We start from the raw sequence: 22,981 nt of genomic DNA, 5'->3' as shown, positions 1-22,981 counted from the left end.
GGGGCAAAAAATGAAGAGGGAGAGAGAGGGAGAGAAGGAAACAAAAGGCGTCGTTACAACTGCGGGGTAGAATAGACATTTAACCCTCTTTGAAGGATTAATTGCAAGAGAAAAAAAAAAAAATCTGCGAAGCCCCCATGTTCGAAGTAGTGAGTGCACTTCCTTAAAGAGCTGACCTCCACTGTCGCTAGTTTGCTTTGCTGCTCCAATCAAGAAGCAGCCCGACGCACTGGGCCTGAGGTAGTCCGCGGAACGCTCCAGCAAGCCATGTCCCTCCCTATTGGGCAGCCAAACGGTAGATAGCTAGGACGTGCAGTAGGTGACAGGCTCCTGGCCGCCGAGCTCCAACCTCGCTGGCCCTCCCGCAATCACCTGCGTGCACTTTAACAACTCGATCAGTAGCGCTGTTTCATACGACTCGAAAGCACTTGAATTCTTTTCTCTTTTGGAGGCTGCCCTGGCCGGCAGAGTGGCTGAGTGAGTACAGCATTTTGATCTTAATTCTCTGTGCACACTCAAGGAAAAAAAAAGAAGAGACAAGAGCCAAAGCATGCGGAAATCTGACCCATATCCAGTGATACTACTGTCTGATCTCGAGCTTGGAGAAAAGACAATGAGCTACATACGAAAACGTACGCAGAAACAACTTTTTTTTTGAGCTCTTGTAAAATAATCGATGTCCGTGTGACTTTGATTTTTGCTCTGGACATTAGACTTACACCGTTCACTATATTCTATCTTGGTCGGATAAAGGCGCTCTGTTAGCTTGCGATTTCTGTCGGTGCGTCTGAAACATGACCGGGCAAGCTCTTGCCGTTTGTTTTGTATTCTTTTTGAAAATACACTAACGAACCGACACTCTGCAATATTCAGGCACCGCAAGCGAAGGTGTGTACGCATTATTTTTTATTTTTTATTTTTCCCTTCTCTCTTTACTTGGCTTTGCTTTATTATGCCAGTTACGGAGGGGATAGGGGATCCGTTTATTGACTCAAGTACACGCAGATGCGACGGTGAACGACCTTGCTCGACCTGTCGGGAATCGGCAGCCGAGTGTCGTTACAAGGAGCTGCCAGTTGAACGGTACGGGTGCTCATCACACTTCTCTTCTCTTTCTTTTTAGGGGGGTACTTCGGCGACCCTTGAGCTGTTTGTCACACGCGCCTAGATTTGGTCCTTCTTGGCCTGCTGTGGCTCTTCACTTTTGTTGACTGCAGTGGTGCTTATTAAGAACCCTGACATGCATGTAGGGTCGACCTTCCCACTGGCTCCGCGCCGGCCTCCGACCCAGTTGCCGAACGCCTCGGCCGTATAGAGATTCTGCTACAGGAACACAGCGAGCGCCTGAACGAGCTTGCCCAGGGCGCCGGGACCACCGCCTCTAGCCCTTTTCAGCCCAACTTGTTCTCACTGCCGGCATCCTACTCTTACCAACTTCAGCGTCAGCAACAAGAGCAGTTGGGGCAGTCGCCTCCACAAATCGGAGGGCTCCAGAGCCGCCATGACCCGGGATCCGTCAATCTTGACCCCCGCCTGGATCATCACCAGTTTCTCATCCCGACCGACCATTTCACTTCGGCAAGTTCTCTCTTTGCATTACCTCGCATCCGAAATATGCTCGGCGACTATCCTAGGAGCCTTTTTCATGACATCGAAGACAGCTTGCCCCTGCCAGAGCCTTTGGATTTATTCCAGAGCACAAAGCTTGACTGGCCGTCACTAGATAATGCAGCCTTTGAGACTTTGTCGGCCAACTATTTTGCACGAGTACACTCAACGTACCCATTGTTTCCGGAACACGATTTCATCCGTTGGCGAACAGAGATTTATGATCACGGCCCCGCCGAAACTCCAGAGACAGCAATATGCCTGTGTGTGTGGGCGCTTGGCGCTATCGCTCCCGGCGACGAGCAGGTGGTTCCGCTGCCTCTGCATGTCCAGGCGGAAAAGGACCAGCTTGCAATGAGCCTCTTCCAACCAGCGCTCCGTCTTTTGCTTAAATGGACCGTCTGGGGCTTCCAGCCGAGCCTGCCTATCTGTCAGGCGCTCGTCCTGGCAGCCTCGTTTTTCGCTCATCTCGGCAGGCCACTTCACAGTTGGAGGATGGCTTATTTTGCATCTCATAACTTTATTTTTCTTTACGAGAGGTAAGTTCCTGGCGACTATCAGAGTTTGTTGCTTTCCTCAAAAGGGTTTGCTCAGGTGCATAGGTGCATACGTACTCGTCACAGACCGAAACGTTGCCGATGCCTATCTGACATTTCACCCACGCTGTGACAGGCAAAGAAAAGCAAACGGTCACTTGCAAGCTCCAAACGACGACTACCTGCGTGTTCTGTGGTCTTGTTTCATGATTGAATGGTAACCCCCCTTCATTGACGTGTATGCACCGTACCCCCGAAGAAGACCAACTAACATGCAAGACATGCCTTTATGCAGTGATCGAGCAGCCGAGCTGGAACTTCCCCGAACCGGGATCGAGCCTATGGCGGACCGACTCTCGGATCAAATGCCCCTTCCGCGGAGCTTGAACCCTTTGGAGCACGAAGAGCTGATTTACTTCGCGGCAGAGACTGCCGCAAGGAGGTTGCTGAATCGGGTTCACAGCTCTTTGTACTCGTCAGAGCACTCGGGCCTAATCTCTTTTTCTGACATGAACCCGACTGCGGGCAGTTTAAGTCTTGTAAAGCTTGTCAATGTCAGTTCAGAACTCCACCGTCAGTTGGAGGAGTGGTATTTGTCCATTCCAGAGAGCCTGCGGCCACCCTTGGGTACCGAACCGTGTCCAAACGACCGTGCCAGGGTGCTTCGGCTACGCTTCTATGCAGCTCGTCATATCATTCACCGGCCTTTTGTGCTCTATGCAGCACTGATGCAGCAGCAAGCAAGGAGCTTGGCACCATCCTCGGTTGGCTCTAGCCCGGTGTCGCCTCACCTGTCTGTCGGTACGCCGGCATCGTCCAGCGCTGTGCCAGCCGGGTCTGCTCAACCCCTCACCTCGATCCCGCAGATCGTTTTGGATAAAAGCGAGATCTGCATCAAGACATGCTCGACTTACCTCCGCAATTCAACCGAGATGCTTGACAAGCGGTCTCCTTACCTCTGGACCTTTTCACAAACCTCCATGGCGAATCTGTTGGTCCTCGTCACTTGCGATTCGATCCCGCAGCTGCAACGGTTCACGACGGACGTGAAGGAGCTGAAAGAGTTGCTAGTGTCAAAGTTGCGGCTGTGGGCTACACCAGGGTCAAGTTTCGAGGCTGAGATGCGCATATTGGAACGAATCACAACGAGGGACTGACCGTGGTCAAGAGCGCATGCTGTACCCCTTGGGTCGACTTGACCTACCTCAAGAGGCTGGCGAGGAGGGCTTTGTCAATGTTCTTGATAGTTTCCATTTAAACCCACGCTATCCACGGAATGACCCAAAGTTTTCCTGTTCCCAGATTGACGCCAATAGTCACACATCTACTTCGCATCTCCAGACGCCTTGCCTGCCTTGCTAAAAAGCCTTCTAAATCCACTGCTGGTACCCTTTGTAGCATTCGGCTTCGAGGCGACATGCTGTGGTGGTATCACCGAAAGAGGTTGCATCCCATTGTCAGACTGGCCTTTGGTGTGCCGCGAGGACGAATCATCGACCGCATAGCCATAGTCGTCACCATCATCGTCCTCCTCGTGGAGATCCATCCCTCCAAGGCGCTGCCGTAGCCTTTGCCTCTCCCGCGCGCGGTGCTCATCCTCCACTTCTTCGCCCTCCCCGCCACCGCCGCCATCATCCCACCCGCGCTCCTCATCGCCGTTGACGACGACGTACCACCGAATCTCCTCGCCGCGCTGCAGCTGGTCCCTGAGCTTCTCGAGCCAGCCGGCCTTGCGGTCCTTGGCGGCGCGCTGGCGGCGGCCCGTCTCGTCCGAGTGCGGTCCGCCCATGGCGCCACTCTCTTTCAGCCGGGCCTCGTAGCGCGCCATCTCGTCGACGACCGAGACCGACAGATCCACGCGCACCACGTGGTCGGCCACGTAGGCGTGCGGTCGCGTCGCCTCGCCCAGCACGGTCGGGTCGTACTCCTCCAGCAGCCGGACCGCCGACCAGGCCTGGCTCGAGGCGTTGTCGATCGCGTCCGCCGGCCGCTGCTGCTCCTGCTGCTTTTGTTCTTGGCCCGTCTTGGGCGCAGGTGGTAAAAAGTCAAACAGGTTGTAAAACGAGTCTAGGATGGCCGTGGCGGAGCGCGTCCCCGAGATATAGTCCGGTGCGGCATCTCCAATGTCCTGAACGATGACGTACACCCGGATCGAGGGTCGGTGCCATCGAAACCCGTGGCATAGATATGTCGGCATCTCCTGTGCTGGGTGGCCGGCCTGCTATGGTCAATGCCACAATACCTATACATGGAAGGGGGGGGGAGGGTAATTTCAGACGATGCCGCAATCTGAACTTTCTTTTCTCTTTGACCGCTGCCAGGGCTTCGAGAACGATATTGTACTATTTTGGTCTATTGTATTTGTTTCTCTCAATTAATTGAGTGGCAATGCCCACGAATAGCTCTAGTCGATTCGAGTTTCATTGGCAATTGGTTGGTTCGGTCTTTTAAGTCTTTGCATCCCGATTGCATGTCGTTTAAAAAAAAAAAAACGAACATGGAAATTGCTGACGGCGATGGCTGTCAGAATTTCAATCATGGGTGCGGCACAAGGGTTTTCCTCGGACCCTGCAGCCAATCAGTTGTTGATAACTGCAGTACATTTAGGCCTGGGCTGTACCACTGCTTTTGCATTGCAAATCAAGATACACACTTCAATAAGTAACACCGAGAAATCAAATTTTATATTATTTTTCTGATTGAAACTCGAACTCGCCTCCTTTTCATGCTCGTCTCTTGTTTTCCTGTTTGTTTGATTCATATTCTTCATTAAGGGGTGACCCCTTGCAGAGTATCCAAACAACTCCGTTCAGACTACATGTCAAAAAGCTGACTGGGACTTTGGATCATGTCCATGGTGTCCTGCGCCCCGAAACCATACATCGTGGAACCATCAAACACATTATCGGTCATATCTGTCGGTTGCGCTTCAAACGTAGCGTCAACTTCCGGCAGCGGCAGCTGCACGCCCGTCAACAGCGAAAAGTCCACCTCCGCCCCGGACGCATTGATCACAGAATTGTTTGGCTGGAAAATCGCCTTGAACCTCTCCAGCAGCACGGCATCGTCGGCTGCAGTTGTATCGGTTCCAAGTATCTCCCTCGCCTTGGCCCTGAGCATCTCATCTGAAGGCGGGGCGCCCATGGTCACCTGCTGCGATTCCACGAACTCGGTCAGGCCACCCTCCAGTTCCCTCGAACAAAAGACTGCAGGAGGTCGCGGATACCGGGTCTTGAAGCCCTGCAGGTAGCTGTCGACCGCCCTCTGGTCGGCTTGGAAGGGCTTCGCGCCCACCCGTACGGGTATCTCTACAGTGCCTTCCCCACTGCCGCAGCCACCGGTTCCCTCAATCGCTGCGGCTGGGTACGCATATGGAGGAGCGAAGCCTGTGCCGCCCTGGTGCAGATTCCATCCCACGGAGTCTGGGAGTCCAGGCCCAGAGTCATCACTAATTATTTTGTGGTCACGTTTGAATCGTTGCAGCCACTCGAAGTTGTCGGCTGCCGTCACATTCCAAGGATCATCACTTGAGTAGTAAAATTGATTTGCAAGTCAGCAACACTTCTCATCACAACCTTGGAGACTTCGGTAATGGCAACTTACTCGTCGTACAGGATCCAGCGCGCCTGATGCTGGAGTTCCGCGTCCGATGGGATATGCTGATTTGGGTTATTAGGCGACATAACCGACGCGCACCACCGGCCCAGTTCCCGTTTTAGCCTCTTGTAACAGTTGAGGTCATGTATGAAGAAGGGAACGGATCGGGCACATCGACCAACGGGTGAGGCATTTGGAGCAGATTCGTTCGTGGTTACTGCGGTTGTTGGTACATCTGTGCTGATCTCCTGGGAAGCCAGCGTGTTCTGCAGAGCAATCATTTCTGAGTCGGGATCAAACAAATGATGAAGGGGATCATCAAGCTTCAAAACAGATCGCGAGCCTGCCTCTTGCATCCGTTCCCTGAAGGCACCAAGCCACTCAGGAGAGTCCGCGGCCGCTGTGATGGTGAAAACTTGGTTAGCATACGACCGCGGCTGCATGACATATAGTTGACATGGCTCACTTTGATTCCAGCCATCATCATTTCCGTATATAATGATACGAGCAATCCTTTGCAGATCTGGACCATCAGGCTCGATTCCCTTTGCTCTTTGGGACCGGACGTGCTGGGCCAATTCCCTCTCGAGTCTGGAGAAACTGTGGATGGTTGAGTCAAGCGATTTACCATCGGTTGGGCGTCGGTCTTCGTCTATCATTTCCTCGGATCGAGGTAGTCGTGCTCTTCTTCTAAAATCTGCCAACCAGCTTTTGGACCCCATCACCAGCCTTACCAGCAGGTTGCCCACCAAATCCGATGGGCTTGACGAAGTCTCTTCGAAATGGCCAAGAATTTTGCAGCACTCGAGCTGAAGCTCGCCGTCGGCTAAAGTAGGTAGGCATCAAGTTAGCTTCAGCTCAGGTTAATACAGTTGTTTTGTGGGTGCCGATCAGAATTCACGTACTGGGAGTCAAGCCAAGCAAAGTCCTTGAGTTGACATATTTAAAGAGTTCGTGCTCAAGAGGGCACGCCTCAAATATGTTGTCCTTGCCATTGATCTTGAGTATACTGACATGAGAATCTGCACTGGAGCGAATTGGGGAGTGCCGCGCCTGTTGTGCGATTGTCTCATTACTCATGAGCACATCGCGTAGCCATGAGGGGGCGGACTGTTACTCGAGTTAGCGTCGATATCTTTCCGTTATCATCTCTCACGCAAGGGCAACGCGGTGTGTTCGAAGTCACTGTCAGTGCTACTACTTACAGCTATGCCCTTTTGAGAGAGCACTTCAGCCCCGAAGATGATCCGGCATGCCTCGTGCACAAGCTCGTCGTCTGTGATAGTAGAGTGTTGCTCTCTGGAGTTTTGTACCCAGTATACAAGCTCCGTTTTCAACAGTTCATAGGCGTGGATCGGGGTCTCAGGCGTCGGGTGAATTGCAACATAGGGCCATGGGGACATTCTCTCCTCGTGGATCATGTATGGTGGAATGGCATTCTGCACCTTGTCAAGCACAGACGGATTGAAGCCCCAGTCACCTTTCCACTCTGCCATGGAGCTTCCAGCTTTGAAATGGCCGGCAAGGTGCTCGACACGGGCTGTCCAAGTTGTCATACGTAAGCCACAAAAGCCGCAGATGGACTCCAGCTCATCGTGCTTTTGCTCCCACTTGGACATCGCCCAGTTCATGAACTTTGTGTTGTGGACCAGCCTCAGATGTTGCCGTAGATGATCCTTTCGGTAGAATGTTCTTTCAGAAACCCCCTTTTCCTGGCAGACGGTATAGTTGTGTGTCTCAAGGTGATCTTGGGTGGGATTGGGTTCCGAGCAGAACACGCACTCTATCCGGGATGTCTCTGGGTTGAAGGCTTTGGCTCCCTAATCCAAACGGGTTGTCAGTTACTACATCGAGCTGCTCACTATGAAAGTAGTCAAGTAATCTCCGGCAACATACCTTTGGAGCACAAACCCAACTCTCTAAAGATATATGAAGCGACTTTTCGTGTCTTTGCCCTGCGGGGGAAAAAAAAAAAGAGAATTGAGTTAGTAACGATATTTCCCGATGGTAGAATCGACTACGTGGAGTCAACGTCAAATTAGAAACGTTACACCTACAGTCATATTTAGCTTTGAACGTCTGCGGGCAGAATGTGCACTGATACATGTTGGCTGGCTGCGTAAGTGAGGATCTGGCTGGTTGACTCGACATATTTGGCAAAGCACGTCTTCGCCTTCGTCTCCTTCCCCTGTCGAGTGAACTGAAGGATCCAAATGAGTTTCGAGAGCCGTGTGAGTAAGCAGAAGCAAACGAGCCGGCGGCACTGCTCTGCGATGTACGTGATGTGCCCAGACTGCTCACTGAGGAGCCGTGGCCGAGTGACCGTGAATCATCGGTCAGGTTGAAGCTCCGAGGAGTCTCAAATCCAGACGAGATAGCCGTAGAAGCTGAAGAGACAGCCCTGGCGATATCGTTGACGGAAGCAGGCTCGTTCTCTGGAGGCGAGTTCTTCCAACGTTCAAGGGGGTTCATGTTCTCGTAATGCGAAGGTCTCGGGCGACGATCCATGGGCGCCGGTGTGGCCCTTCGCTGAGGTATGTCCATTCCACCGAGCGTGAAGTTGCGTACACTCGGCGAGGTGGAGCGTGGACGTGCGATCTTGTTCCGTCGGCGGTAGTTGGCCAGCCAGTTTGTGATCTGGACTTTGGTGAGTTGAGTGAGACGCTGGAGGGACTCTTTCTCCTCCTCTGTCGGGTAAGGGTGCTTGCTGTGGTTTGCGAACCACGCTTTGAGTACCTTGACCGATTCCTTGGACAGGCGGGCTCCAGCCTTGACTGACCCTGATCCTGTTGACCTTGCTCTGGCGTCGGCCTTTGACTCTGGAATTTTGGGGGTAGCAAACTCTGTGGCAGCAGAACATGCACCACCCTCAACCTGATTCTGGGACCTGCCAACGGATTGCGGGCTAAAGAGTGACCAGGGATCACTGCGTGAAGGCATCTCTGTGGACGCTAGGCTGCAGTTTACATTGAATGCCACACAGCTTGTACAGGAATCCATGTACGTGCCCTCCCTGATCCTCTTGCAGTCGTAGCCATTGGCCTTGCAGTGGAGACAAGGGTTTGTGAAGTGGTCACGAAGGTCGAGATTCGGCTGGCCCAGACTCGGGTGCAAGAGTTCGTTATCGAGCAGGTTGTCGTTGTCTGCTCCGAGATGACTAAAATCCAAGAATGAGGGGTCCAAATCTAGGCCGTCAAACTGTCCGGGCGTGCCGTCAGCCGTTGCCGGCATGAAGTCCATGCTAGAAGCAACATTGGCCAGGGTGGGCTCGGCATTGTCCCAGTTGATGAAGTCGTCAAAATTGGCGTCCATGACAAGCTCGTCCTCTTCTGGCACTACTGGCATTTGTTCTTATGATCAAAATAAGGGCGTGTCTGAGTAGTGGGTGTAACAAGTAGAGATGACAGGTCGGATACCATCAGGGTCCATCAATGCGCAGGGCGTGCGAGCACAAAACTATGACAAGTGGCTATACCATCAGACGTGGTTTGGGGAGTAAAAAAAAGCAGCCGATGGGAAGAGAAATCAAGGCCAGTCAGCGGGTATAAAAAGCTCGGCTTGAATTCTGGTGCTGAAGAAGCGACTTGCAGTCGCTCCCTTTGCTTCATTCGGGGACTTGCACAGGAGTGACTGGACTAAGTTGATCAGGTGGGCCCACCCAGCGCGCCCACCCAGCGCGCCCTTTGGATTGACATGTCCCCACATTTCTTGCATTCGATCAATTCAATGTCCGCCATCCAATGATGGAAAGGACATGGGCGCGATGCCACCTCCGTACAAGGGTTCTCTCCCGACTCTTGGTCTTTCTTTTGCTTTAAAATACCCCGATCTCACTTTGCAATAATGCTCTTATTTTCTCATGTCGCACATACTGATGACTGAATAAGCATAGGCTTCCCGGCACTCGAGGCGGAGAAGGACCATGGGAACCATGAGCTCACCAATGCGCAGTAAAAGAGAAGCTGTCGGTGTACTTTTATCATATGTACATAGGTAAATTATGGCCGCGATGCCAGCCAATCTTTTATTTTCCTTCCCAAGGATATAGCAATTGAGGCAAAGCAGTTGTCCATGGTGGACACGCTGTTGGAGACAACTCTTTGCCTGCCCTTGTTAATTCCCCACGGGACGCTAATGTCGCAGGGACCCCTCCGATTACGGAGCCTTTCCAGGAGCCCCGATGGCTCCGGTAAAGATAAGGTAGAATGCCTGTCACCTTACTCCGTAAGTTGGAAGAGTCACAATTTTGGTTGGGAAGTGGAGTACTGTGCCGTAAGTATTGCTTGGCCGAACCTTATGTCGAATCTGAGTATGATGAAAGAGTGTCAATTCAAGAGAGGTATATAGGTGGTATCTATACAAGCTAAAAAGGGGAAAAAAAAAAAAAAAAAAAAAAACTCAAAATAATCGAGCTCTCTCATCTTTGTTGTACTCGGAAAATCGACAGTGTGAGTGAAAACGATCCTCCAATCACCAATCGTAATCGAGCTCTCAGGAGCGCGCCACGACCGCTCCATGTACGGGTGTCCCGGCATTTGCAGTCTGGAACGAGCTGGTGGTAGCATTCTTCTTGAGATAGCAGTTGCCCGGCGCTCCGCCCTTTAGCGCATTAGGCTTGGTCGTCCACAGTGGAATGAAACTAACGCCTGTGCAGGTGGTGTTCTCATTCTTTCCAAACATCCGGGGTGCGTACATAGTCCAGGACGAACAAGAGTCCATGCAATTGTTGAAATCCGACGCAAACAGGGACATTAGGACAGGCGCATCTACGTCCTTATCGCACCTCATGGTGAAATTGGCGGAACCCACCACTGGTTTGGACATACATGTTAGCCTTCGTCGGCGGATTTCCAAGTCAAGTTACCAATCCACATCCGGTGTTGAACTCACACTCAAATGCAGTGTACACTTTCCCGTTGACGGCTGCAGGGTTGCTACTACAGCCATTGTCGATCACTGCGGTCGTCGTCGCTGCAGGTGCATTTCCGGTCCCCGTTGGAGACGATATCGATGCCTTTGATGCCTGAAGACTCTGAACCTTATCAGTTGCTTCGTTGAGTCGAGCCGTTTGGATTCCTGTCCCAGTAGCCAAACCAACGACGGCGGCAACCAGAACGGCTATGATGACGCTCAGAACAAACACGATGACTGAGCAGCCGCACAAGGTTTTCTTTTTGCTCTGCTCTGCTGCAGGAAGCTCCGTGTGGGTCTTCTCCGGATTGAAGACCATAGTGTTTCCTGCGTATGTGCCGTTGTGGCTGTCATATCCCCGATCGCTCCCCGGCGCAACATTATATGAGGTTTGTGGTGAGGACCATGGCTGTCCTGGTTTTGATGTTACCGGGGCCGACCCATCGCTGATGTATCCTGGCTGCTGTTGTGACGAAGCTTGCCAGGTGTGAGTCTGATGCTGCGGTGCTGGTACAACCTCTGGGTATGAGGGAGAAATGGGCTCAGGGGCGTCGCTATACTATAACGCGAATCAGACAATGCGCTTCAGTCGGGCATAGTCGAGAGGTGCGTTTGAAAAGACTTATAATGTCCTCTTGTTGGTATGTTTGCATTCGCGACCAAGAAAAAAAAGAAAAGAAAAAAAAAATTAGTTACCAACCTGTGAGGCCATATTTCCAAAGGATGGCATACGCCTGCTTCCTGCTTATTGTTTTGAATCCGGCCGACAGCCAAGAACAGTGATGAAACAGGCGCAGAAACGCGGCGAAAGTGGCTTTAAGGTCTGGGAGGGAGCGCTTCCTAACATTATATCAAAGGGGGATATCCACCAGTAAAATAATGACAATGCATCGAGATAACCTGACCACATTCATTTTTTGTTTTGCTTTTGCACAGAGGCACAGCCGAGCTCAGCTCAACGAATAGAAGCTGTGGGTGTTGCGGTCCTAATTTCCAATCCTTGACGTCCATCATACGGGGTTGCCATAACGGGGTTGGATCTCGTCGTATAGTTCTCAGCTGAACTTGCGCTAGGCCGCGGCAAGACAAAAGCTTAGAATGGAAGGGCGACATCAAAGGGCCCCCATATGACTGGTTGGAGCCTGCCCCTCAGTAAGAATGTAAGAACGTTACTCGCGGGCGCTGACTGTGTCGCCACCAAATAACGAAAGGGCCACCACAGCGGGTGGATATTGGTCACCTCGTACACCCCAAGCTTATTGTGACACAAAAAGGAGATTATTAAGTATGTATACCGCCGTAGACCTCGATGCCGTGATATCATCCCTATCCCATCAATCTCGCACTCCGGCTGCTCGCGACTTCACGAGGCCTCAGCGAACAAATTGTGTTTGATGTTTGCTCACTGAACGCGAAATGAGGTATTGGTTTTCAGAAGAGAAGAGAAGAGTAGGGATATAAAAACACGATGGGCGAAAGACCAGCACCCCGTATTTGGTTTTCTCAAAAAGAAGCCAGAGAATGTTCGGCGTGTATGTGTCGGGAAGCACCGAAGGGGGCTCCAAAGAGCATGAGCAAAAACAAACACTAAGCACCCATTTTCCTTACCTAGATACCTAATTGCCTTAAGTAAGGATCGTGAAGGTATCGAGACCAAAAAGCTTGTAATTTGATAGTATCCGTTTCAAGACTAGGCTCGGCATGTAGAAGATACATTATGCCGTTAGAGAAGTTGCAGGTAGCCTGGCCGAATACACAGCACCACCTGCTGGCAACTTAATTAATTGTCTTGACTGTTGAGCACGCGGGTTTAGCGCCGACAAGATCGGCTCCGAATCCGAGCTTAGTAGATACTACTCTAGAAGGCCCGCCACATTTCGAGAAAATTCTTCCAAGCCAGGAAGATCTTTGGCGATGAATCCATTTTGCAAAGAATCTGGAAAGTGATATTACAACCGACACTGATTCCATTATTGACGAACAGAGATTTCTGGCATTAATTAAATATTTGAGATCCGTGCGGGAGGCGCTTGGCGCGTCCAGCCATACCGGCCCATTGCCGGCCGATAGTTGATTTGACTGGGAGTTGGGATCCAAGGAGGGTGGAGGCGGGCCCGGGCGTCCCCTGGAAAGATGGTGGGGCATAGCTTCCCACCTTACCCTGAACGTTGGGTTGCAACCGAATGGCGGGGCTCATGAGATCACCGCCTATTTCACCGTTCCAGTTACTTTATGTTGGCAAGTCTCTGTTTTCTAAGCAGTTGGAGAGAGAGGCTCTATGCCTTATGACATCAAAGCTAGAATTAACCTCGGTACCTACTTGTAATTCCTTACTCACGGCAAGCTCGGAGTAACATCAGATGTCCGATTCTGTTGGAAATTGCAGCTCCGATCCAATACAAGGTTTGTACCTACTCTAGTTGGGGCACGAAGGGCAAGAAAAAAAAAAGGTTCATCGAAGACCCTACCAAATCCTTGCTGCATGCTGGAGCACGAATCAAGCTGCCCAATGAAAAAATTCCAGCTTCAGCAATCAAAACGCAACCAACTACTGCTGCTGTTACTATGGCGGGGGCCGTCCACTTGTTAACGAGGTACTTTCTGCACCGCACATCCTGCGAAGCTAGCGGGGTTCCTGCATTCGTACTACTCTATCTCCTCGCCCCTCGCTAGGCTGCGGCAACGCCTGAATAGTGAGGTTTAGGTTTCTCTGTCCGACCTAGGAACGGCCCCATTCCCGACAGATCGCCAAGTACAGCTTCGACGTTCTCTTTTCTCCTTCACATAACCCGTCACTTAGGAGGCATTGTTAGTTGTGTCTTTCTTCTTTTATTTTTCTTCTTCCTTGCTGGTGAAGGGGCACTGCTGAGTGCGAAGGAGGGTAGATTGGTCTGCCAGGTCTACAGATACAGATTGCCAGAATGTAAGTCCCCGCTTGTTCCATGGGATCAGGACGATCAGCGCCTTCACTGAATACGAATGCTGGGCTCAACGCGTTCGTCTGTTGTTGTTTTCTCTCGTCCTTGATATCGCCGCACATGCCGACGTTTCCATGCTATTTTTTTTTCTTTATTTCTTTATTTCTTTCGTTTTTCGGTGTTGCGTTTATTTGACCAGCATACCCCGAAACTTCGTTTTCTTGAAACCTTTACTTTCTGCCATGACTCCTAGCTGCCATTAAGCTTGGGGACCGCCCGTTTCTCTGACCGACGCCGCCCACAGTTCTCCAAGATCTCCTTCGTAGCTCACGAGATCATCTTCACCTCAGCCTCAAATCCCTAGCCATCAACACTTGACTTTTTTTTTTTTTTCAGTTCGCCGCTGACACTCGGACTAACGCAGATTTGTTTTAGCTCATAGACGTTTCATTTTCTTTCATCGCCAACGCGGTCCCGTATTATTATCCTAGAGATTTTTATTGTGCACTAAGTCTGGGCATTTGCATCATTTTTTCTGTCAAAATGCATATCAGGGATATGTTGGCTGAGACCGAGAAGACGGGTCAACCGTCTTTCTCGTTCGAATACTTCCCTCCCAAGACGGCACAGGGTGTGCAGAACCTGTATGACCGTATGGAGCGCATGTACCACTTTGGTCCTAAGTTTATTGACATCACCTGGGGCGCTGGTGGCCGCATTGCCGAACTCACTTGCGAGATGGTCACACAGGCTCAGACCTACTTTGGCCTCGAGACTTGCATGCATCTCACCTGCACCGATATGGGCGTTGAAAAGGTCAACGATGCTCTTGCCAGAGCGTACAAGGCTGGCTGCACCAATATTCTCGCCCTGCGTGGTGATCCACCACGTGACAAGGAGAAGTGGGAGGCTGCCCAGGATGGCTTTCATTACGCTAAAGATCTCGTGTCCCATATCCGCAAGACGTATGGAGACCACTTCGATATCGGCGTTGCCGGCTACCCTGAGGGTTGTGATGACAACAAGGACGAGGACCTGCTTCTCGACCACTTGAAGGAAAAGGTTGATATGGGTGCCTCTTTCATCGTCACGCAAATGTTCTACGACGCCGACAACTTTATTCGCTGGGTTGGCCGAGTACGCGAGCGAGGCATCACCGTCCCCATCATACCAGGCATCATGCCCATTGCAACATATGCCAGCTTCTTGCGTCGGGCAAATCACATGCAGGCGAGGATCCCAGAGGAGTGGTTGCAACGTCTCGAGCCTATCAAGGCAGACGATGCTGCCGTGAGGATTGTGGGTAGGCAACTGGTTGTAGAGCTTTGCCGGAAGATTTTGGCTGCCGGTATTCACCACTTGCATTTTTACACGATGAACCTCGCTCAGTCGACAGCCCTGATTTTGGAGGACCTTGACTGGCTGCCGTCGCCAAACAAACCACTCAAGCACGCCTTGCCCTGGAAGCAGTCCCTGGGTCTCGGACGACGAGAGGAGGATGTGCGTCCCATCTTCTGGCGGAACCGCAACAAGTCGTACGTTATGAGGACTCAGGACTGGGACGAGTTTCCCAACGGGCGCTGGGGTGACTCCAGGTCTCCGGCATTTGGTGAGCTCGACGCCTACGGCATTGGATTGCTGGGAACAAACGAACAGAACAGGAAGAAATTCGGGGAGCCCAAATCAGTCAAGGATATAGCCACTCTATTTGTGCGATATGTCCAGAAGGAAGTAGACACGCTTCCTTGGAGCGAGTCCCCACTCGACGCAGAGGCAGAAAGTATCAGAGACGACTTGATCGACCTTAATTTGCGCGGGCTGATCACAATCAACTCGCAACCCGCCGTGAACGGTGTCAAATCAACTCATCCCATCCACGGCTGGGGCCCGTCAAACGGTTATGTCTACCAAAAGGCTTACCTAGAGCTGCTTGTCCACCCGGCCATTTTTGAGCAGCTTAAGGAGCGAATCCACAACCACCCGGACCTGACGTACTACGCCGTGACCAAATCCGGAAATCTACATACCAACGCATCTTACGAGGGACCCAACGCTGTCACGTGGGGTGTTTTCCCGGGCAAGGAGATTGTACAGCCGACTGTAGTCGAGAACATCAGTTTCCTGGCCTGGAAGGATGAGGCTTTCCAACTTGGAATGGAATGGGCCCGTTGTCATGATCAAAACACTCCCAGTCGTATCCTGATCCAGAGCATGATGGAAGAGTGGTATCTTGTGAACATTGGTAAGTGGTCAAATTCAGTTTATCCTGGACAAAAAGCCATCGCTGACCAGCTGCTTTTCACAGTAAACAACGATTTCCATGCGCCACGGACCATCTTCGATACGCTCAAGGATCTGAAGGTTCCCGACATTGACAAAGAAATCGCTCCGCCTGCGCTCCCCACCGCCGCCCCTGAGGCTGCTGCCATCAACGGCGAGCGTAATGGCGCGCAAACCAACGGAGTAACTGCGGCAGTTACCGCGTCTTGACAGTAAAGCGCTTGTCCCATTCTTTGCATTTATTAATCCTGTTCCTCTTTTCTCTGTTCATTTTGCATCTTTATCATGACTTTTTTTTGTTTTCTTTCTTGCTTTTTTTTTTTTTACAGTACATTATCGGCATTTCCTACGGCGTTTCGGAGAGGCATTTTTCTCTCCGTGGTGTAGACTTTTTCAACAAAAAGTGAAATGGGGGCGCATACGGGGGCTCAAAATCAGGACGGCCACACTCGACTAAAGACTGGGACCTAAAAACGGGATTATTCACTAAGGAGTAGGGCGAAGCATGCATGTATATCTCAACGATACCCCCTTGTTTTTGGACACGAAGCAAATACGAACAAAAAGCAAAACCAATATTAGGAATAAAAACCTTTCTTTGCCAAAAACTATGAAATATGACTTTTCAGTGCAAGGAGCTTACATGGCAGTGCGCGCAACACAGTCGCGGTACGACTGGCTAATGGCTGGCAGAATATTCCCTCAATGGTTCTCAGTCCTGGAATAGCTGATACGTAATAGCCCCAGACATTTTAGACTTAGCACCACCGTTGATGGCGAGCAACCATAATGCGAATAATCACTTTGTCGAATATGACGCAGGCTAGCCATGTCCCGGCGCTGAAAAATGACTGATCTGGATTGTCACAGGCAGCGACACCCTCTACGTCGATTGTATGAACACCACAGATCTCGTCCTGTAAAGATACCACCAATCGAGGTGCGGTGAGAAATAGAGAGCTGTCGAGAATGGAAAGCTGGCTTGGGCTACCGCGCCGCTTCACATAGCAAGTTAAGCAGCAATTAGTGAGTTGGGATGGGTCACACTGCTTCGGGATGCAAGGGACCATCAGCTGCCCATTTGACGTGGGGATGGCGGCTTTGACATGTGGAAAATGGGGCGGATATTTAAGCAGATGTTGATCTGTATATACAACCGCAGCAGGGTACTGGATATGCCACAAATAGAAGCTCGGTTCCATTTGACAGGAGGAGAGGAAAGTTTTTCTAGGTCTTGATCGTACTTGGGTATTTTTCTATTAATAAAACTCCTGAAACGAAACCAAATCACCTCAGCTTTTGCGATGCACCGGTTGAACCTGGGGCACTCACTACATGAACATGTACTTAGATCAGAATCAGACCTGCAGGGGCAAGAAGGAATGTGGAGAGACTACGTTAGCCTCATCGTTGGCTGAAAACAGACATGTCATTTGTCATGGGTGAACGCCACAGTTCTCTTAGATCAACGACCAGCAGCTCAGTCAAATGGTCAGTCACAAATGTCATGCAAGTCATCGATTCTCTCTTTGCTTCTTTCCAACTTACGGACGGACGGACTTTTACGTCTGTGGTGCACTGGTCACCCGGCAAGGCCGGGATGTCTTCCCAATCACAGATGCATAACTATACAGTACATGTATTCGGATAGTCACCGACAGAGAAAGTCGTGACCAGAAGTACTGGCTTAGTCCCATTACTTCCGAAGAGAGCTGCCGTTTATGTGGGCTTTCAGCAAATGGTCAAATGCAGAAGAGGGATTAAAAAAAAAAAAAAAAAACATCAAGAATGCCATAGCCTTCGTGTTCGTGTTTCAATTTATTCATGGTATAATCACTGCCGGTCGGGGTCCAGGTGGATCTTCATCACTGGTCTCATGTCTCTTGCTGCTGCCCTGGTCCTTGCGGGTTCGGCTTTGTTAGAGATTTTCTTTTAAACTACCGCTGTCACAGCACCCCATTTAAAACCTGGCAATCGTCTGATCTCACCGCTTGCTGGGGAGGATGGATTGGCTTTTTTAATCTAATCCCGTGCGCGCTGCGATGTATGCCCAGGTATGTTTCTGCCATATATTTAACTTACTTAAAATTTAGAGTATCAAAGCATGTACGTAACATGCAGGCAAGGTAGCTAGCCCCCCTTACCTAGGTAGGATAAAGTGGCGGTTTAAACTTCGACACCGAAAGAAAGGACCTGCCTCGGCAGCCATACAAACAATAAAAATCTACTGGCCCCTACCCTACCTAACCTTGTCAAGGGTAGGTGCCAACAGGCATTGTAACCCCTGTCGTAGCTCTGAAAGTGACATCAGCGCTCCCACTCCGGCCGCCCTGACGAAAAGGAGGGAGAGGAAGGAACCACGAGACCACGATTCGCAAACTCGTTAATATCACCTGCTGCGCCGCTTGGTTGGGTTGATTGAAAGAAGCGCGTGAACGACAGAACCTGAGGCCGTCTTGAGAAACATTTCGCAAAACAATCAATCACGAAAAAAAAAGCATTGCATTTATGGGGCAAACTTAACAAAATCAACAACAAAAAAAAAAGCACCGTCTTTTAAAAAAAGCACCTCCCCTCTCCGCCGGCGGCAATTACTAGGGGTTGCGTTGCGCACCTTCTTTTGCCGCTGGGCTCGATCGGTCGTTGCCGCCATTCCCGCTGTTTGCCGGGACGCCCGCACCTAACGCCCACATCGGCCCCGACCGCCAAGTCGAGCTGTCCAAGCAAAAGCCACGAGGCCAAGCCTACGACAAAGATTCGATTCAAACAGCCCTGTTGATCCACAACATACTATGCTGCTCCTACATCAGATCGGAAGCGTCAAGATAGGCGAGGTTGTGCGCTACACGGTTACCTACACTCCCTCCAACGATCGCATCCTCCCGTCGCCCGAGTGTTTACACCTGCGAATCAGGAACTCGTCCTCCACCGCCTTGCGCGCCGCCTTTGTTCACGGGCCCTACACTCTCTGCGTCGCCGCATACCCGTCGCACTACGATCCAAACAAGAAGTTCGCCCACCCCCGTCGCTATGGCGTTCCCGAGTTCGAGCCCATGCTCAAGGCCGGCGGCTCCTGGGCCTGCCGCCTGCTAGTCCCAGATAACATTCGCCAGTCTGCCGGTTCCAACGTGACCAAGGGCTATTTTGGCGGAAGCTCAACTCCGACAAATCCCACCTCGCCTGGCGTCCCGCCCGGCACGGACCTTGAAACGCAACCGCCAGGCTCGGTGTCATGGATCATTGAAGTCACGAGCCAGGTGATATTCTCAACCTCGGCTGCCGTTCACTACGAGATCCTACTGGCTCGGGACGAGAAGTCTCTTCATCTGGGCATTCCAGGCGTCTCTGTCATTGGAGGTTCCCAAGTCCAGCTGCCGCAGCCTGGAAAGATCAGCGACTTCCAGCCGCCGCCGCCGCCTCCTTCGCCAAGCGACGAACCGTCACAAAATATTCAAAGGCCACAAAAAGGTGTATTCTCAAGCGCAATCTTCATCAAAGTTGAGGACACTGCTGCTCTGTGGGACACGCCAAAGCTGGCAGTTCTTGACGAGCCTAGCAAACTAAAAGACAAAGTTGTGGCGTCAACACAGCAAAAGTCGGAGACGACGGGAACTGAAATAACACAGTCAGAAGCCTCAGATACCCCTTCAAGTGACCGTGCCACCAGCTCAGCTGCACCAGCGGATGCTTGCCATGACGAGAGTAATAGAAAGAAGGAGCCTGACAGGCGCCAGAAGGTCCACCTTGTTGTTCTGACTCATGGACTTCATAGTAATTTGGGATCAGATATGCTGTACCTCAAAGAAAGCATAGATGCCGGCGTCAAGCAAGCCAAGATTGATGCCAAACAAAGGCGGGCAAGAGAGTCCAGGGAAAAGCAGGAAAGAGACAAGGCGAAAGGGAAGAGCCAGGGCGAAACAGCATCGAATGAAGATGGTGGCAGCGCTAGCAGAAGGAAAAATGTCTCTGGTGTGGACACTCCGGCACCATTAAATCAAGCCGACAAGAGCCACCAAACTTCTGCCAAAGCCGAAACCTCTGACGCCTCTGAAGATGAGGTGGTTGAAGACGATGAAGAGGTGGTCGTGCGAGGCTTTTCTGGCAACGCAACCCGTACAGAACGCGGTATCAAGTACCTGGGCAAACGACTTGCCCGATATGTGCTCTCCATGACTTATCCAGACCAGCCGTACCTGCCCGCATCTCTGGCGAACGTCGCCAGTGGCGGTACAGCGGCTCACAAGCACAGCAGCATTCGCAAAGAACCCAAGGAAGATGATCTGCGGGCCCACCGCATCACCAAGATCAGCTTTATTGGTCATTCTCTTGGCGGTCTTGTGCAAATGTACGCTATAGCCTACATCCAAAAGCACTCGCCCCAATTCTTCACCCTCATCGAGCCCATAAACTTCATTGCCCTGGCTTCACCCCTACTAGGTTTGAACCATGAGAACCCACTCTACCTGAAATTCGCACTTGATTTTGGCTTGGTAGGTCGCACAGGTCAGGACCTTGGCCTTACCTGGAGAGCCCCAACGATCGCGCGAAGCGGCTGGAGCGCGATAGTCAGCAACCTTGGAGAGAACGCACACAAGAAACTGCTCGGTGAGACGGAGGAATCAAAACCGTTGCTCCGTATCCTTCCCACGGGACCGGCGCACGTTGCGCTAAAGGCCTTTCGGAACCGGACCCTATACTCAAATGTCGTCAACGACGGAATCGTGCCGCTCCGGACCAGCTGTCTGTTGTTTTTAGACTGGCAAGGAATTGGACGTGTGGAGAAGGCACGCCGCGAGGCTGGCCTCGTGGAGACCGTCGTGGGCTTTGGCTGGTCGGAGCTAATGGGCGCCAATGTAACGTCCCCGAGGTCAGCGTCATGGCCCGTCAGTACCTCTGAAGATGAAGACGACGAAAATGATGAGAAGAAGCCCAAGAAAAAAGAGGGGAAGGGAGAAAAGGGCAACTCAGATCTCACGGTTGATCCCGGTGGGACAGGCTCTCCGTGCGAGGATGGAGCTTTGACGCCTCTTGCACATAATTCACACGAGGTGCCCCAGCCGTCTGGAAATGCTATCCTGGAAGACGATAGACAAAGCATCAGGTCTGTCCCGACGACCTCATGGGCCGGCATGACATCAGGCTCGATGACGGCCGCCAACCCATTCACCGGCTTCTTCAACCTCTTCCGAAACCACGAGCCTCCAAAACCCTCGCCGCCCAACCACAAGCAGACCAAGATACTCAAACGGAGTCAGACCCTGGGCAAGGACGGCGAATCTACGAGCTCGGCATCATCCTCAACTTCGAGAGTTACGACTGGGCACGAGCTCAGCCACGAGGGAGATGACGGTATGGCGGCGCCGCCGAGAACAACTCTGTTCGAAGCGGCAGGCGACCTCCTTAATCCCAAACTGCCTTCTGTCGAGTACCTGATTGATCCTTCGAAACGCCCTCGCACCATCTTCCACGACCGTGTATACCATCCTAGCGACATACCGCCCCCGCCACTGAAGAAGCGACCATCGTCTTCATCCAGTCGCCGTAAGAAAGGACCCGCCCGAGTTGATTCTGCAGAGACTGGGGCTTCTGCCTCATCCAAGAGCCCGCTGTCATCCCCAATTGCATCGCCAACTAGCCACTCGCGCAAGGGCTCCCTGGGGTCGTCAACCAATGACTACGATGACACAGCCAACACTAACCCTAACAAGGGGTCTGATGAGGTAATCGATAGCGCGGGAATGCGCGTCGAAGAGAAGATTGCCAGGGCTTACCACCGAGGTCTTTCCTGGCGCAAGGTTCTGGTCAAGTTGGAACCGGATGCGCACAACAACATCATCGTACGGCGCAAGTTTGCCAACGCCTTTGGATGGCCCGTAATCCAGCATCTCGTGGAAGCGCACTTCAGTGACTCGGCTGTTGCACGCAAACCTGACAGCGCCGAGGCGGGTACGGAACGAGCCAAGGATGTTGGTCTGAACCCAGATAGCCATGGCAGGGAAACAAAGCAGCAGCCCGAGACTGCACAAATCGATAGGTCAACCCACTCTGCAACATCCGGGACAGATTCGGACCAGCGGACAACTAGCAAAGCGAGCGCTGCGCATGGTGGCGATCGTGGAAAACTCGACCCCGGGTCTGTGTCAGCTCCAGACCTAGATCGAACTCCAAGTGAGAGGCGTGAGGCCACGGACAAGGTCTCTGAACTGCCGAATACCCCGCCCAGAAAATCCAACAGCATCCCCTTGATGAGACAAGGAAGTGGGAGCAGCAGTAGCAGTAACGGTGGCACAAGCCCAGGCAGCCGTAAAGCTGGGGACGAGTCGGCAAGGCCAGCTTACGACCGGATAGACTCCATGACGTGGAGCGACAGAGACTGGGCCGACAGTGATGATGACAGCGAACTCGAGATTGGTGCTACCAACGGATTCCTTGGACAGGGATTGTTCAGGAAAGGCACATTGAAGAACGTCGCTTCTGGTTCTGGTGACTCTGGTGACATCGAGGGCAACAGCACTGCGAAAGCACCCGGGGCTGGCTGGAACTGGACTGAGAAGATTGTCGGCAAGGGACCGACCAGGAACAGGGCCATGTCCCCGCGGACTCAAGCCTTGCCTCCGCAGTCTGGCAGTGATTCCTTCGAGACTGGAAGCAGGGCTGCCGCGCAAACCAAAGTGGCACAAAGTAATGCCGGTAAGCCTGCATCCGCCACTCAGTAACCGAGCAAGTAATAGGCAGTATATGTATTATCGCGCTGGTGGAATTTGTTTAGTACAAGGGCGCTTCTTTCCGTATTTTACTTTGGGACTTTCTTCGTATTCTATATGAGACAGAACTTAGGCTCATGCCCTATACATGTCACACAAGACGTCTGGAATGTAGAGCTCTTAGGCACCATCTTTGTTGACTAACATCGAGATTTACTCATATCACGGAACGATGCGAACAGCCGTATCCTAAGACGCGGCACTATCGTTGGCATCTTAACCTGAGATCAAAATCGGATGCCTGACATCCCTTCTTATTCTGTATTATCTAGCAAGGTATCATTGTACGTATCTTTTTTTTTATGCGTATCGGAAGCACAAATGGCATCTGCAAATAGGTATATAGAAACACCAACGCCGCCACCAA

General features: G+C 51.7%; 7 protein-coding genes across 7 annotated transcripts; 4 read left to right on the top strand and 3 right to left on the bottom strand.

Moving 5' to 3' along the window:
- Positions 1–550: 550 nt before the first annotated feature.
- PpBr36_01250 (uncharacterized protein) lies at positions 551–3,301 on the top strand (the record flags this gene model as incomplete). The annotated part of the gene is made up of 5 exons (XM_029888438.1): positions 551–632; positions 874–888; positions 960–1,083; positions 1,251–2,147; positions 2,440–3,301. The coding sequence occupies 5 exons, from the start codon at positions 551–553 to the stop codon at positions 3,299–3,301; spliced, it is 1,980 nt and encodes a 659-aa protein (XP_029751469.1).
- A 167-nt stretch (positions 3,302–3,468) lies between these two features.
- PpBr36_01249 (uncharacterized protein) lies at positions 3,469–4,341 on the bottom strand (the record flags this gene model as incomplete). The annotated part of the gene is made up of 1 exon (XM_029888437.1): positions 3,469–4,341. One exon carries the CDS (start codon positions 4,339–4,341, stop codon positions 3,469–3,471), a length of 873 nt encoding a protein of 290 aa, XP_029752570.1.
- A 617-nt stretch (positions 4,342–4,958) lies between these two features.
- Positions 4,959–9,086, bottom strand: PpBr36_01248 (uncharacterized protein; the record flags this gene model as incomplete). The annotated part of the gene is made up of 6 exons (XM_029888436.1): positions 4,959–5,670; positions 5,748–6,141; positions 6,208–6,567; positions 6,647–6,851; positions 6,947–7,561; positions 8,043–9,086. 6 exons carry the CDS (start codon positions 9,084–9,086, stop codon positions 4,959–4,961), a joined length of 3,330 nt encoding a protein of 1,109 aa, XP_029752571.1.
- Positions 9,087–10,232: 1,146 nt separating this feature from the next.
- PpBr36_01247 (uncharacterized protein) lies at positions 10,233–11,211 on the bottom strand (the record flags this gene model as incomplete). Its single annotated transcript, XM_029888435.1, has 2 exons — positions 10,233–10,552; positions 10,632–11,211. Coding segments are annotated over 2 exons (900 nt in total), but the record flags the coding sequence as incomplete, so codon positions are not given.
- Positions 11,212–13,012: 1,801 nt separating this feature from the next.
- On the top strand, positions 13,013–13,325 carry PpBr36_01246 (uncharacterized protein; the record flags this gene model as incomplete). The annotated part of the gene is made up of 2 exons (XM_029888434.1): positions 13,013–13,055; positions 13,183–13,325. 2 exons carry the CDS (start codon positions 13,013–13,015, stop codon positions 13,323–13,325), a joined length of 186 nt encoding a protein of 61 aa, XP_029752563.1.
- A 788-nt stretch (positions 13,326–14,113) lies between these two features.
- Positions 14,114–16,060, top strand: PpBr36_01245 (uncharacterized protein; the record flags this gene model as incomplete). Its single annotated transcript, XM_029888433.1, has 1 exon — positions 14,114–16,060. One exon carries the CDS (start codon positions 14,114–14,116, stop codon positions 16,058–16,060), a length of 1,947 nt encoding a protein of 648 aa, XP_029752564.1.
- Positions 16,061–18,642: 2,582 nt separating this feature from the next.
- Positions 18,643–22,566, top strand: PpBr36_01244 (uncharacterized protein; the record flags this gene model as incomplete). Its single annotated transcript, XM_029888432.1, has 1 exon — positions 18,643–22,566. One exon carries the CDS (start codon positions 18,643–18,645, stop codon positions 22,564–22,566), a length of 3,924 nt encoding a protein of 1,307 aa, XP_029752565.1.
- Positions 22,567–22,981: the final 415 nt, after the last annotated feature.

This window comes from Pyricularia pennisetigena, chromosome 2 (genome assembly GCF_004337985.1).
Source record: "Pyricularia pennisetigena strain Br36 chromosome 2, whole genome shotgun sequence".
In the NCBI taxonomy this organism is placed as follows: Eukaryota; Fungi; Ascomycota; class Sordariomycetes; order Magnaporthales; family Pyriculariaceae; genus Pyricularia; species Pyricularia pennisetigena.
This window is presented reverse-complemented; position numbering and strand designations above follow the sequence as displayed.